The sequence below is a fragment of the Eretmochelys imbricata genome, chromosome 4 (assembly GCF_965152235.1).
Source record: "Eretmochelys imbricata isolate rEreImb1 chromosome 4, rEreImb1.hap1, whole genome shotgun sequence".
NCBI classification, from domain to species: Eukaryota; Metazoa; Chordata; order Testudines; family Cheloniidae; genus Eretmochelys; species Eretmochelys imbricata.
Genome location: NC_135575.1, coordinates 124761551 through 124774830, shown reverse-complemented (window position 1 = coordinate 124774830; position 13280 = coordinate 124761551). Strand labels below are relative to the sequence as shown.

The 13280-nt window shown below is 46.1% G+C and overlaps 1 protein-coding gene across 1 annotated transcript in view; it reads left to right on the top strand.

Moving 5' to 3' along the window:
- The window catches only part of HGFAC (HGF activator), a 67782-nt gene that overhangs the window by 23537 nt on the left and 30965 nt on the right, over window positions 1–13280 (top strand). Inside the window, exons 5-7 of the mRNA XM_077816179.1 lie at window positions 3215–3337; window positions 6128–6259; window positions 7849–7959. Coding sequence (XP_077672305.1) covers window positions 3215–3337; window positions 6128–6259; window positions 7849–7959 — 366 coding nt within the window. The remainder of the gene's footprint in view (window positions 1–3214; window positions 3338–6127; window positions 6260–7848; window positions 7960–13280) is intronic.

The following is a 13280-nucleotide window of genomic DNA, read 5'->3' as shown; positions in this document are numbered from 1 at the left end:
AATAGCAGTGGGCAAAGTAAACCGTGTCAGGCAACCCTTTCATTGTAAACTAGCTGTGTTATTCCATGGGCATCTGGCACAGTAGGAGCCATTTCTGAAGGAAGGAATAGTGCCTGGTGCTCTGTTTTTACAGGAATCACCTTCTTTTAATTGATGTGCCCAGGACTAGCCTTCTGCACAAACAAGTGACCATTTGGGGGGGTATCTTCCTATTTATGGTACTTGTATGGCCCCTGTTACAGTAGTATCTCATCCTTCATGTATTTATGGGGAACCGAGGCTCGGTGACTTACCCAAGGTCTTGGAGGAGTTTGTGGTGGAGCAGAGACTGGAAGCCACATCTCCCTTGCCCTGGTGTTCTAGCCACTAGACCATCCTTCCTCCTCACTGAGTTACACTTGTAGGCTGTTCCTGTTCCCCTCCACCACATCATCAGATGATAAAACAGTTCTGGCTGTGTCTCTGACTTTTTTTGTTTTGTTTGTAATTTCTTTTAAACAGTTGCATTTTTTTAATAAATAAGGAAATATTTTCTTCCTCACGCTAAACACACAGATACTCTACTGTCAGCTACTATTTCCTGAATAATGCACAGAAAGAGAGTAGAGCTTCAAAAATAGATTGTCTTATGAAGGATTCATATGAAAAAAAAAGATATTGAAGTGACTTCTTCAAAGAGGATGAGGAAATATCAGCGTTCATTGCAGAAGAAGCTGAGAACAATGAAAAGGGTCGTCAGCTGAACATGGGCAGGATTTTCCCACAGATTTTATATAGCAAAGAGCAATAGTACTGTATGCACGTCATTTTGATTGTCCGCATAAAATAGGAAGTAAAGGCTGTAGCAAACTCTTTTAGATGTAAGCGATTTTGGACCCAGTTGGTTGCATACTAATGTGTGGCTGGATCTTGTGAAATTGTCTGCACCATTAATAAATAGAGGGGCGTTATCAGATCAGAAACATGTACTAGCTAGTTAAACTCCCAGAGAAGAGCCATATCAGTATGGTGAAAAGTGTCCTATCCAAATTGAAAGTAGTCCAGGAAGTTGGGTGATGTGGTCAGACTGCTGAGAGCAGGTGACTCACTACTTCAGCAGGGCTCTGGAGAAGTTGAACTCAAGATGGTTGTTAGCAGTTGTGAAAGGAGTCAAGTGAGGGTTTTCTCAGAAAGGAGGGATGATATCCTGGGATGGCTCTAGGCACAGACTGGATGGACAGCTGCTTGGGGCACCATGTTTACCAGGGATCAAGCGTTCCAGGCAGGAAGAAACAATCTGGCCAGAATACTCCTGTGCTGTAGGAGCACATCCCTGATATGGAAGTTGCAGGAGTACCTGGGCTGTCCAAACGATACATAGTGAAGCAGAGGGGAGAAGAGATGAGGATGCCAGGGGAAGACCAATGGGAAATGACCCAGGGATATATATGGGGTTATATAGGGAATATAATGAGGGGTTCCAATGAAAGAGAGAAGGACAGAGCTAGGGGTTCTGATTTGCTGACTTAGGGGTGGTACCAAAAATGATTTGCCATGTGCTCCACTATACTGAGGGATGACCCAGGGAGAGAGCAGCAGATTGAAAATTATAGGAATATGTAGTGATGAAACACTATATAATACAGATATTTCATAACTATAAAATGGAAGAAGCAGCAGCATAGTCATTGTGTTTACATGCTTTTTTTGATGTTCTCCTTGGGTGTGACTACCAGTATATGTACACAGGCCTAGATACTGATCTCAGTTACACCATTGTAAATCTGGAGCTAATGCCTTGACTTCAGTGGAATTACTCCAGACTTACACCAATGCAGTGAATTTTAGGAACTGGCCTCAAGTGCTTTGCTTCAGTCTTTATGTGTGGGTATATTTTTACATGTTGGATTGTCTACTTGGCAGAATTGGCATGTTGGCAGCACAGCACCCTGCTCAAAGAACAGCTCAGTGGTGTAATTCTGCATTGTCTTCATGGCAGAATTTGGCTAGGAAGCATTAGATAAAGAATTCAAATGTAGGACAAATATTGGGCCAGCTTCTCAGCTAGATCAATTGGCCTCAGTGGTGAGACGCTGGTTTATACCACTTGATGAGTTAACCGAGTGTCTTTTGTTAACTAGTGTTATCCCATTAAAAAGTATTATGAACTTTATATGGTACTTTGTCATGTAAAAGGCAGCCTCCATCAATTGACTTCATGGGGACTGAGAGCAGTGGTGTCAGTTCAAATATTTCAGGGGTGAAGGGAATTCCAGTTCCTCTCCCAGGTCTCCTTTCGCCGGAGAGTCTGCCCTCCCTTTTACCACCATAGTTCATGAGCAGGTGCCCCCGGGAGCTGAGTTCTCAGCCTGACTCTCCGCCTGGCACTGTGGAGGGACAGACTCTCCATGCCCGGCGTCACAGCACCATTTGAGTGGTGGTGTTACCTCGTGTGCCAGATTGCAACGCCACTTGCTGAAATTTGGCTTGGCTGCCCCTTCCACTTGACAACACCCCTCCCACTTGACACCACTGACTGGGAAGTAGTGCTGACAGGTTTTTTTTCATGTTTTTAAAAAGTACTTTTGGAGAATAGGAAACTTTATAGTTTACTAGTTTGATGCAGTTTGTTTGTTCTGACTTAATTTGATCTGCTCCTTCTCTTCCTATTAAGAAATTCGGCATCATCCCACTTACCTTAGTTTTAGAATGCACCAGTCTACTACCAGGAATGTATAATTTATATAATCTAAAGGAGAGACATAATCCCACTTAGTTATGTTGCCATGTAAAATACATAGGGCATTAATCCGGGCAAATGAGAGCTTCTGACTTTTTTTTTTTATCACTAGTGTAAAGGAACAGCTCCATCTTGTGGACATTTGTCCCCTATCCTCACATGATACCTGCTGACTTGACTGGACTTGACTTATCAATATTGTGAATAATGATCATGTGTCAAATTTTGCTTCAGTTATATCATTATAAACCCATTTATTTCAGTGGTGGAGGAGAATTCAGCTCACTGAGTTGTGTAGTTTTATAGATCAAGATAAATCTATTGTGCAATTTAAAAAGGAACAGCTGAATAAACATGGTTTTAGTGAGATCAAATGGTGATATTAAAGCCATAAGGCATCTGAACTCAAAGTGTTACTATTCTGCATAACTGGCCAATGTCTGACAAAACAAAGACTGAGCTGTCTGGCAGTTATTAACAATAATTTATTAATAGATTTCTCAGATTATTGTGCAAAGAGCCCATGCAAAAATGGAGGGACCTGTTCCGTTGCCTATGATCATAGTTCTTATCACTGCGGATGTCCTGAGGCATTCACAGGAAAAGACTGCGAAATTGGTAAGTGCCTTATTTAATGAGCAATGGATATTAGAGGTAGAGGACTTGTCCAAGTTTGTTAGTGAAAAGGTAATGTTGTGATGTTAGAGAACACTAAGACATGAATGTTTGTGTAGGCTGGTTTCCAAGTGATTATGATAGACAAGCTGACTATCAACTGACAGGACAGCTGAAAATAGCTTAATTATACAGTTATAAATTCAAACCTGATCTGAACCACCATTAAAGTATTAGGCTAAGAGTCATACAATAAGACTCTTCCCCCCCCAACCCCCGTACTCAGATTTGGAGATTAGCATACATGCTTAGAAAAGAATAATTATATTATATGGTACTTAGGGTAGAGAGACATGACAACCAAAATAATTTTAGGTAAGGCACTATATCCTAGAGTATGTGCACATGTGCCCATTAAGGATCTTACCATTCTCTCAGTGATTTTACACCAGTGTAATTCCATTGACGTCACTTGAGTTATTCCAGATTTACACCAGGGTAAGTGGGAGTTATCAGACCATAAGGCTCTTATACTATTACACCAGTTTTACAACAGTATGCAGTGCTGGTGCTAGGCATAAGCAGATTAAGCATTTGCTTAGGGCCCCGAGAAACTCAAGGGGGCTGGCCCCTTACTCACTTTTTTAGTATGTATTGTGGAGGTGGGGCAAAAATATTCCTGCTTAGGGCCCCAATGGGCTAGCACTGCCTTTGGCAAAATAACTCCACTGTGGTCAGGGTGTTGCTCCTGATTCTCCAGTATAAGAACAGAATAAGGTCCCATGAAAGCACTCGTTTCTCTTTGTTGTTCAATGAAATTCTTTTCCTGCTGCTTGGGAGCCACTTAATGGGATATGTACAATGTGTACGGTACAGGCTGCAGCACCCCATTACAGCCTTCATCTGTAAGAACCATTCTGCCAAACTAACAGCTATGAGGGAATACATAAAACTGGGATGAATGTCATTGTATTTTACTCTGATTTTTCTTTCTCACTTTTCGTGAATTAACTATGAGGGGGCTTGCCGAATGGTGCCACTGTCTTGTTCACAGGAGCATATGACATTTTAAAAGCAGGAGAAGGCCATCTGGCCCAACCGGCCTCTATTTTTATTTCTAATTTATTCTACTATTAGTCATAGCACTTAACACCATGGTGGCTAGGTGCTTCCATAACAAAGGTTAAAGCACAAATTGTTTGATTAGCATATAAGCCTGGATCTACAAAGGGACTTGGGCATTGCAACACTGAGTGTTGGGACATGTAACTTTTAGACATCTAGAAAATCACTGGAACGCCGTGATTCACAAAGCCTGAGTAGGTGTCTAGGCTCCTTATACGATGAATGGGGAGATATGGGTGCCTAAGAATGAGATCCACAAAAGCCAGTATGTTAGCCAAGGACCTGCCAGAGCTAGCCAATGGGAGTTTCCAGTAAGAAGGATGTGTCCTAAGACCCACCCCCTCAAAGAATTAGACACCTAAGTGCAGGCTGCAGGGAGGTGCCTGTCCCTGCTTGCAATCCACATCTGGGACCCCCTCTCCGGGAGTGAGGCAGATAAAGTGCCTAATCTGCTGCTTGCAAGCAGAGGCCATGCTTGGCAGGGCCATGCGCCACATCCCCTTCCCCCCCCACCTCGAGTTGTCGCTTGGATTGTACTGAGTATGCTCACATGGACAGAGCATGCTCAGTAACATTTGCTGAAGTTGCTGCCCTCACTCTGCCCCCCACAACTAGCGGCAGGCACGGGTCATCTCTGCTTGCAAGGATGCATTAGATGCCTGCCTCACTATACACAAAATAACTGGAGGAGGAGGGTAGAGCACTCACTTAGGATGCGTGAGACCCAGGTTCAATTCTGATGGGCAGAGTGGATTTGAACCTCTCCGGAGTGTGTCCTGTCTGCTGAACTATGGGATATTCTGATATGGGGCTCTCTCAAACTTTCCTGTTGAAGCTGTTCCACTGTGGGTAATTAATTGAAGAGTCATTGGGCCAAAGAGAGCATGTGAGAATGTCTCCATAGCCTGGTGGTTGGGACATCCACCTAGGAAATGGGAGATCCAGCATCCAGCCCCCCTGCTCCACTCACTCTTTAATTATTTATCCAAAATGAAACAGCTACAACAGGAGAGATTGAGGGAGACCCCTATTAGAATGCCCAGAGCTCAGAGGTTAGCGTACTTTCCTGGGAGGTGTGAAAGACCGCTGTTCAAATCCTCTCTCCTCATCAGGCAGAGGTAGGGATTGAACGGAGGGTCTCCCACATCCCAGGCGAGTGGCCTAACCACTGGGCTAAAAGCTAAATGGTGGGCACCGATGGTGGCTCCTTCTCTCACCAGATTTTGAATGGGCCCCAGTCTGGTAGGCGTGATCAGAGCATGCCTCCTGGATCGGACTCCACAGGCAAGAGAGGCAAGCAAACACCTATCTTCCTCTTATTTGTGAATCACATTTGAGGACAAGGTGGGAGACAAGTGTTCAGGTACTTAGAATGAGGCAGCAGTGTGCATGAACTGAGGCAGAAACTTAATTGATCAGAGGACTTTTAAAGTAAAAATTGAGGTGGGCGAGTGAGTGTACGTGCCTACAGGGCTAGCTGGCAGCCAAGCAGGGGTTTTGTGGATCGCAGTGGTACCTAAAACTGGGATTTAAATCTTTGTGGATCTAGGCCATACTTTCAAATAACACGTGGCTAGTTAATAAGAAAAGGGATGATTAGGGCATAACAAATCATTTGGTATCATTCTTTGTAACAGACCTTAGAAATCTTTTTTTGTTTTATTTTAGGGAAGTGTTTTGATGACAGTCGCTATGAGTACTTTGACACTGGCGAAAGTTGGGCAAGAATCCATAAAGGAGTAGTGGAAGAATGCATGTGTGTTAACAGCCGAATTGAATGCCAAAACACACGCTACACAAGTATTACTCTGTGCTGTCATAGCATAAACATTATTTTGTTCTCAGTGTATATATATCTGCATGTAGTGGGCTAAATACAAACAGTGATGCTAAAACCCTGTGCTACAGTATTCTACATAGGGACCGGGCTTTTGCAACACACACATCCAGAAAGAAAAAAATATTTTTCCTTCCACGTATGGATAATGGACCTGATTCAGCCCGTGAGCATGTGCTTAAGTGCTTTCCTGAATAAGGATGGACTTAAGCATGTGTTTTATTTTAAGAACACACTTAAGTGCTTTCAGGAACAGGGATGTGATCCTAAAGTGGGGCCCATAAGAATAAACAATAGATTAAAGAATAATAATAAAATTACACCTTTATCCCAGAATCTCAAAGCAATTTACAAATATTAATTAAGCTTCATAAATTTATAATTAGGTAAATATTGTCACCCCCACTTTACAGGTGTGGAAACTGAGACACAGAAGTTAAGTGACTTTCCAAGCTCACATAGTAAGTCCATGGTAGAGCTGGGAATGTGCCCAGGAGCCAAAATCATTGCTGGCATAACTTTGACCATAGGAATCCTGATTGCCAGTCACGTGCTCTAACTACACCAAGCTCCCTCCCTGTTTGTTTATTATAAAGCATTATACTGCTTTCTAAAAACTTTTGCAATAGTGGGGAGCATATTATGAGCAGTAGTAATAATAATTACTGTTATTTGTTAAGCAACGATATTTGCAACAGAGGGGAAGCTATACTGATGTTGACGGTAAAAGTAAACAGTGAGCCAGATCCTCGACTGATACAAATCAGCATAGTTCTGTTGTCTTCAATAGAATTATCTCAATTTATACTAGCTGAAGGTCTGCACCACTGTGGAAATAGTAAAAAAGGGAAAACCAATTCCAAAAGTATATATGGCAGAGAAGGAGAGGCCTTAAGATGTTATCACCATGGTAAACATGATGAACATCTCTACATTCTTCTTGCTTTCATCCTCTCATGATGATTCCAACAAAATATGATGTGATATTTGTTTAAGTGGGTTGCATTTTCTTGTACTGCATGTAGAATTGAGAGATTCCAAGGCCAGAAGGGATCACTGTGATTAACTGACCTCCTGTATAACACTGGCAATAAAACTTCCCTGAAAAAAAATCTTAGAGGTTATCTTTTAGAAAACCAGCCAATCTTGATTTTAAAAATTGCTAGTGATGGAGAATCCGCAACCCTTGATAAATTATTCCAATGGTTAATTGTCCTCACTGTTAAAAATATATGCCTTATTTCCAGTCTGAGTTGTCTAGCTTCAACTTCCAGCCATTGGATGGTGTTTTACCTTTCTCTGCTAGAATGAAGAGCCCATTATCAAATATTAGTTCCTCTTGTAGATACTTACAGACTGAAATCAAGTCACCCCTTAAACTTCTCTTTGTTAAGCTAAATAGATTGAGATCTTTGAGTCTATCATTATAAGGCACGTTTTCTAATCCTTTAATCATTCTTGTGACCCTTTTCTGAACCCTCTCCAATTTATCAACAATTTATCCTTGCATTATGGACACTAATTGGATTTGATATTCTATTTATGTTTGTAGGTTGCACCAGTAATCCCTGCCTCCATGACAGTGCCTGTAGAATGATTGTCTTCACTGGGAAAACTATTTGTGGTTGTAAAGAAAACTTTGTAGGAAAATATTGCAATATTGGTAAGTATAACAATGTGCCAGGGAGAACAAATGTTATTGATTGATCATCTGACTGATAACAGGTATTTGTTACTTGCATATTCTACTCAACATGTAGCAGAGTATTCATCTGAAGAGTCATGTAGCATAAGTAACTTCTCTCCTGGCTAAGGCATTTACCATATTCCTCCAGAATAAAACCTATTGCATTATTCCTCACCAAGGCCCCAATCCTGTAAACACACATCCTTAACTTTATGCTCATGAATATTCTAATTAAATTATTTATGCACATAAAGTTAAGCATATGTTTGCAAGCATATGTTTGCAAGCATATGTTTGGGATTCAATGCATGTACGGTAGCATAAATTCTTTCACACAAAAGCATGTATCTTATATTGTTCCCACATGAAGTAAAGAAATGTCTGTTTTAACGAGACCGCTGGTAGTTTCCCATATTTGTCAGTCATATATAGTTAATAGGAATAGACTCTAATAAAAGTGTATGCATTTCCTTTTAGTCATCGAGACCTGATTCTCTTTTCACTTATGCCAGTTTTACACAAGTATAACTCTACTGATACTCCTGATTACAGTAATAAAACTGAGAGGAGAATCTGACTCTTGGCATCTAGACATGTAATTGCTTTGTTGCTTCTTGTTTGAGCTTCAGAGGTGCATAGTTTTTGATGCAGCTTTCTTAGGGAGTTTTGAAGTTTGTCGCTGCATGGATTATGTATATTTTTAAACTTTGTAAGTGCACTAAATCTCTTCAAGTAAACTCAATGACTATCTTTCAAATACAGCAATTTTTGCACGCAAATTACAATAGGTCTTCAGCCATACCACACCAACCTTGTCATCTCATTGGCTAAGAGGGCTTGTACACTGATCTAGGGTCCATTGTAGTCAATGGCAAGGGTCTGTAAGAGGGTAGCAGTCTCTGAGCATACCCCCTTGCTGTGTGGCATGCCATTGCAGTCCTCAGTCTCAGTTTCTCTCTGTTTTGGGAATAATTTATTCACTCCTAGAGTCTTTAAAACAGCATTCCCTCTCTCTTGGGATTTAATTTATTAAACATTGTCTGGTTCTTAAAAAGATCCTGCCTATGGCCCCACCTTAGGTTTGGGGCTCCAAGCTGCTCTATTTCAGGAATGTGGGGTTCCAGTTCTGGCTATAAACTCTCCCGTTAAATTCAGGGTTTTCACAGCCCTCCTTCAGGGGACTGTGGCCTGACTGAGTTCTTTCTCTCAGCAAGCTCTCCTTCACTGGACTTGGAGCCTCCTTTTTTGTTCACCCAAATAATCATCTGACTAGTCCTTTGACCCTTCCCAGGTGGAACTAATAACCCCAATGAACAATGCTCTTGGTCCCAGGCCTTTAAAGGAACAATAGCTTGGATTTTCCTACTCTTTCTCCCTCCCAGGGACTACTCCTTGGGACCATCTTCCTCTCAGCCAATGTCTTTTTTTTTATTATTATTCCTTCACCTTTTATTTTTCTTTCCCCTTTCCAGGTATCTGGGGAGCTGGCCTCTCAGACTGTCTCCTCCAGACTTAAAGCCCTTCTCCCCCTCCCCCACTGAGCCACAACCTGGACCCCCCCCTGCAGAGTTCCATTACCGTTGCACCCAGAACCCCCCCAACAAGCCCCTGTACATCCAGATGACCCCCACACACAGATCCCCCACTGAGCTGCCCGCACCCAGATTTCCCCACCCAGAACTCTCTCAGCCTACACCTGGATCCCCCCACACTGAACCCCTCCATACTTGGATCTTGCTGAGCCTGCCTGCCTATACCTGGTGCACCTGGCACAAAAGGGCAGGGCAGGCCCTGTCCTTGCGCTGTGTCAGGGTTCGGTGCAGCCTCGTCGCTGAGTCCACGTCCCAGGGGCAGGGAGTTGCACAGTGATCTTCCACCTCTGTGCAACCTGTGGCCTGTGCTTCCCAATGCCATGCTGGAGCCTCCACATTTATTTGACAAACAAAATTTGCAGAATTTTAAAATATTGTGCGCAGAATTCCCTCAGGAGTAAGTGGTCTAGGAGTGGGCTTTTTTCCCCCACCCCAGCTTTTCTGTTTCTCCTTGGGGTTCGGGGCATGCCTTGATCCCAAGGCTTTAAACCTTGTGGAACTTGCCGCAAGCCAGTGCCAATGGGGGACCCCCACAACTCTTGTCTCAAGTGTCTGGGACAGGCACACTGAACGGAACAGTGCAAGATCTTCAAGGGGTTCTGTCCCAGGATGAAGAAGGAGCGGGACTTTCATCTCAAATAGCTCCTGATGGAGGTGGCTCTTCGTCCACAACCAACCTCTGACCGGTGGGATCCAGTGCCGCGCTCCTCCGTGTGAAGTGCTCCGGCTTCCATGCGCGAGGCGGGGCCAAGGAAGGACTCTGGGCATAGAGATGGAGGCGACGCGGCACCGTTCCCACTCCCCGGTGCCACAGAAGCGGCACAGGAAGATTGACAGGGACACTTGCCCCACACTGAGAGCTTCCACCTCGGACAGTGCCACTGAAGTGCATCTTAGAGAGGAGCCCCCGGTGCCGGCAGCCCAGAAGGCAGCACTGTTCACTTCGGCCCCGCAAGGGGGGCCATCGAGTCCGGTGCCGGTGAACTCTCCTGGTCAAGAGTGTCAGGTGGAGGACGTTGAGTTGCCATCCACCCTGGACATCTTTGAGGCCACGTGGGACTTAATCGCCATGACGGCACCATGTACCCCGGCCACTCGGGACAAGCCTCTGGTGCTGCAGCATGCAACACTGTCTAGAGACAAGCCCGCAATGCTGATTCGGAGATCACCATGACGGTCCCCGACTCCATCTCCATGGCACTGCTCTCCATCACGGCACCGTTCCCCATCGCGGCATCGATTCCAGTTTTGGCATCGCTCGTCGTGGCACTGCTCTACATCATGGTACTGCTCTACATTGCAGTACACTCCACTTCACGGCACCACTCCCCAGCCTCACAGCACCGATTCCCGGTGCAGCTCTGATCTGCACCGTCCTGACCTTCGCGTTCCAGGTTCTTGTCATTGGACTTGGAGGCAGAGTCTCATTACTCTCACTGTAGTCGACACAGGTCACACCGCCACCGGCTGGAAGTGGGTGTGGGCAATGGCCCTTCTGGACCCCATGGGCCTACCACCAAGCCCAGGGCACTCACTCTAGGGGCTCTCACTTGGTGGTGAGAGCATTGGAGAGTCATCCCACTCCTCGCGGCACCGAGATGACACCGGTGCGAGTTGCACAGCTGCCCCTGGATCCTGTCCCCACCACCAGCACCATCCCTGTGGTGGCCAGCGTGGAGCCTGAAGCCATACAGGATGCTCCCAGGGACCCAGAGGGACAAGCGGACCCTGTGCTTGCACTGGCATCGGTGTCGGCGGCGTCCTCCCTGGACGAGGTGGTTGCAGAGACCTCCTCCTCCGGACCGCCCCCAGCAGATAGTCGGGCGCATCAGGACCTGCTGCACAGGGTGGTGTGCAACTTGGGGCTGCAGGCTGAGGAGGTGGTCGAGCTGTAGGACCCAATGGTAAACATCCTGGCTCCAGAAGGGCCACCGAGGGCAGCACTGCCCCTCATTAAAACTATTCAGGCCACCACCAAGACCCTGTGGCAGACCCCCGCCTCCATTCCTCCAAGAGCGAAGGGAATCGAGAGGAAGTACTTCGTCCCCTCTAAGGGATATGGGTACCTCTACACGCACCCGCAGCCCTGTTCGTTGGTGGTGGCTGCGGTGAATAAGCATGAGAGACAGGGGCAGCAGTGTCTGACTCCCAAGTCTAAGGACTCTAAAAAGTTGGACCTTTTTGGCCAGAAGGTATACTCGACTGGAGGGTTCCAGCTCAGGATTGCAAACCAACAGGCAATCCTGAGTAGATATAACTTTAATTCCTGGAACTCTATGTTAAAGTTCAAGGAGCTAATGCCCATGGAGTCCAGGGAAGAGTTTGGGGCAGTTGTCAACGAGGGCAAGGCAGTGGCACGGACCTCTTTACAGGCCTCACTGGATGCTGCAGACTCGGCTGAGCGCACCTTGTCTTCAGGAATTGTCATGAGGCGAAGCTCATGGCTCCAGGCCTCTGTGCTTCCCCTAGAGGTGCAACAGACCTTACAGGACCTGCCGTTTGATGGCGCTGGCCTATTTGCGGAGCAAATTGACTCCAGGCTTAAGGATTCATGGGCCACGCTCAAGTTGCTGGGGGTTCACACCCCAGCCATTCAGCGCAAATATTTTAAGCCGCAGCCCGTGCAGCGTTTTTACCCTCCCTGACCTAGGCAGGACTTCTCTAGGAAGCGTGGCAGGAATGGTGGGCGCAAGCCTTCCCAGCCCCTGCCTAGCCAAGGCCAGGGCCAGGCATGCCCTTCATCATCAGCAGGCCTTTTGAAGGTGCATCTGGGGATGATGCACCAGCCTACAGACCGGATCCTTATCCCTGTTTCCTGAACCGTCTGTCCCACTTCTACTGTGCTTGGTCACAAATAACATCAGACTGCTGGGTCCTTTGCCCAGTAGAAGTGGGATATTCTCTCCCATTCTGCAGGTGCAGGTATACCCTTACCTCAGTGACTGGCTGTTCAGAGGACAGTCCAGGGACCAAGTGGAAGCACAGGTCCACTTTGTGAGATCCACCTTTGACAGGTTGGGTCTCCTCCTCAACGAGAATAAGTCAACCATGTTACCAACTCAAAGGATAGAGTTTATCCTGGCAGTGTTGGACTTGTGCCAGGCCAGGGCGTTCCTGCCAGAGGCTCGTTTCCAAGCAATGATGGACATCATACAAGGCCTCGGATGATACCCTATCACCACAGCAAGGGACTGTCTGAGGCTACTCGGCCACATGGCAGCATGCACTTACGTGGTACAGCACGCCAGGCTGCGGCTCAGACCTCTCCAAGCTTGGCTAGTGTCGGCCTACCGTCGGGGGTGTGACAACCTGGACACAGTGCTCACCGTTCCAGTTCAGGTCCTAGAGTCCCTCCGCTGGTGGCTCAACCCGCAGGAGGTGTGCGAGGGAGTCCCCTTCCACAGACTCCAGCACTCTCTGTCCCTGGCAATGGACGTGTCAGTGCTGGGATGGGGTGTTCACCTAGGAGGCCTTCAAACGCAGGGTCTCCGGTCTCAAGATGAGCTCTCACTCCACATCAACATCAAGAAGTTGAGGGCAGTCTGATGAGCATGCCAAACCTTCCAAGCTCATCTTCAAGGGAAGTGTGTGAGAGTCACGATGGACAACACAACTGTGATGTTTTACATAAATAAGTAGAGTGGAGCCCGTTCCTCTCCCCTGTTTCGGGAAGCCCTCAAGCTGTGGGAGTTCTGCATAGCCCAC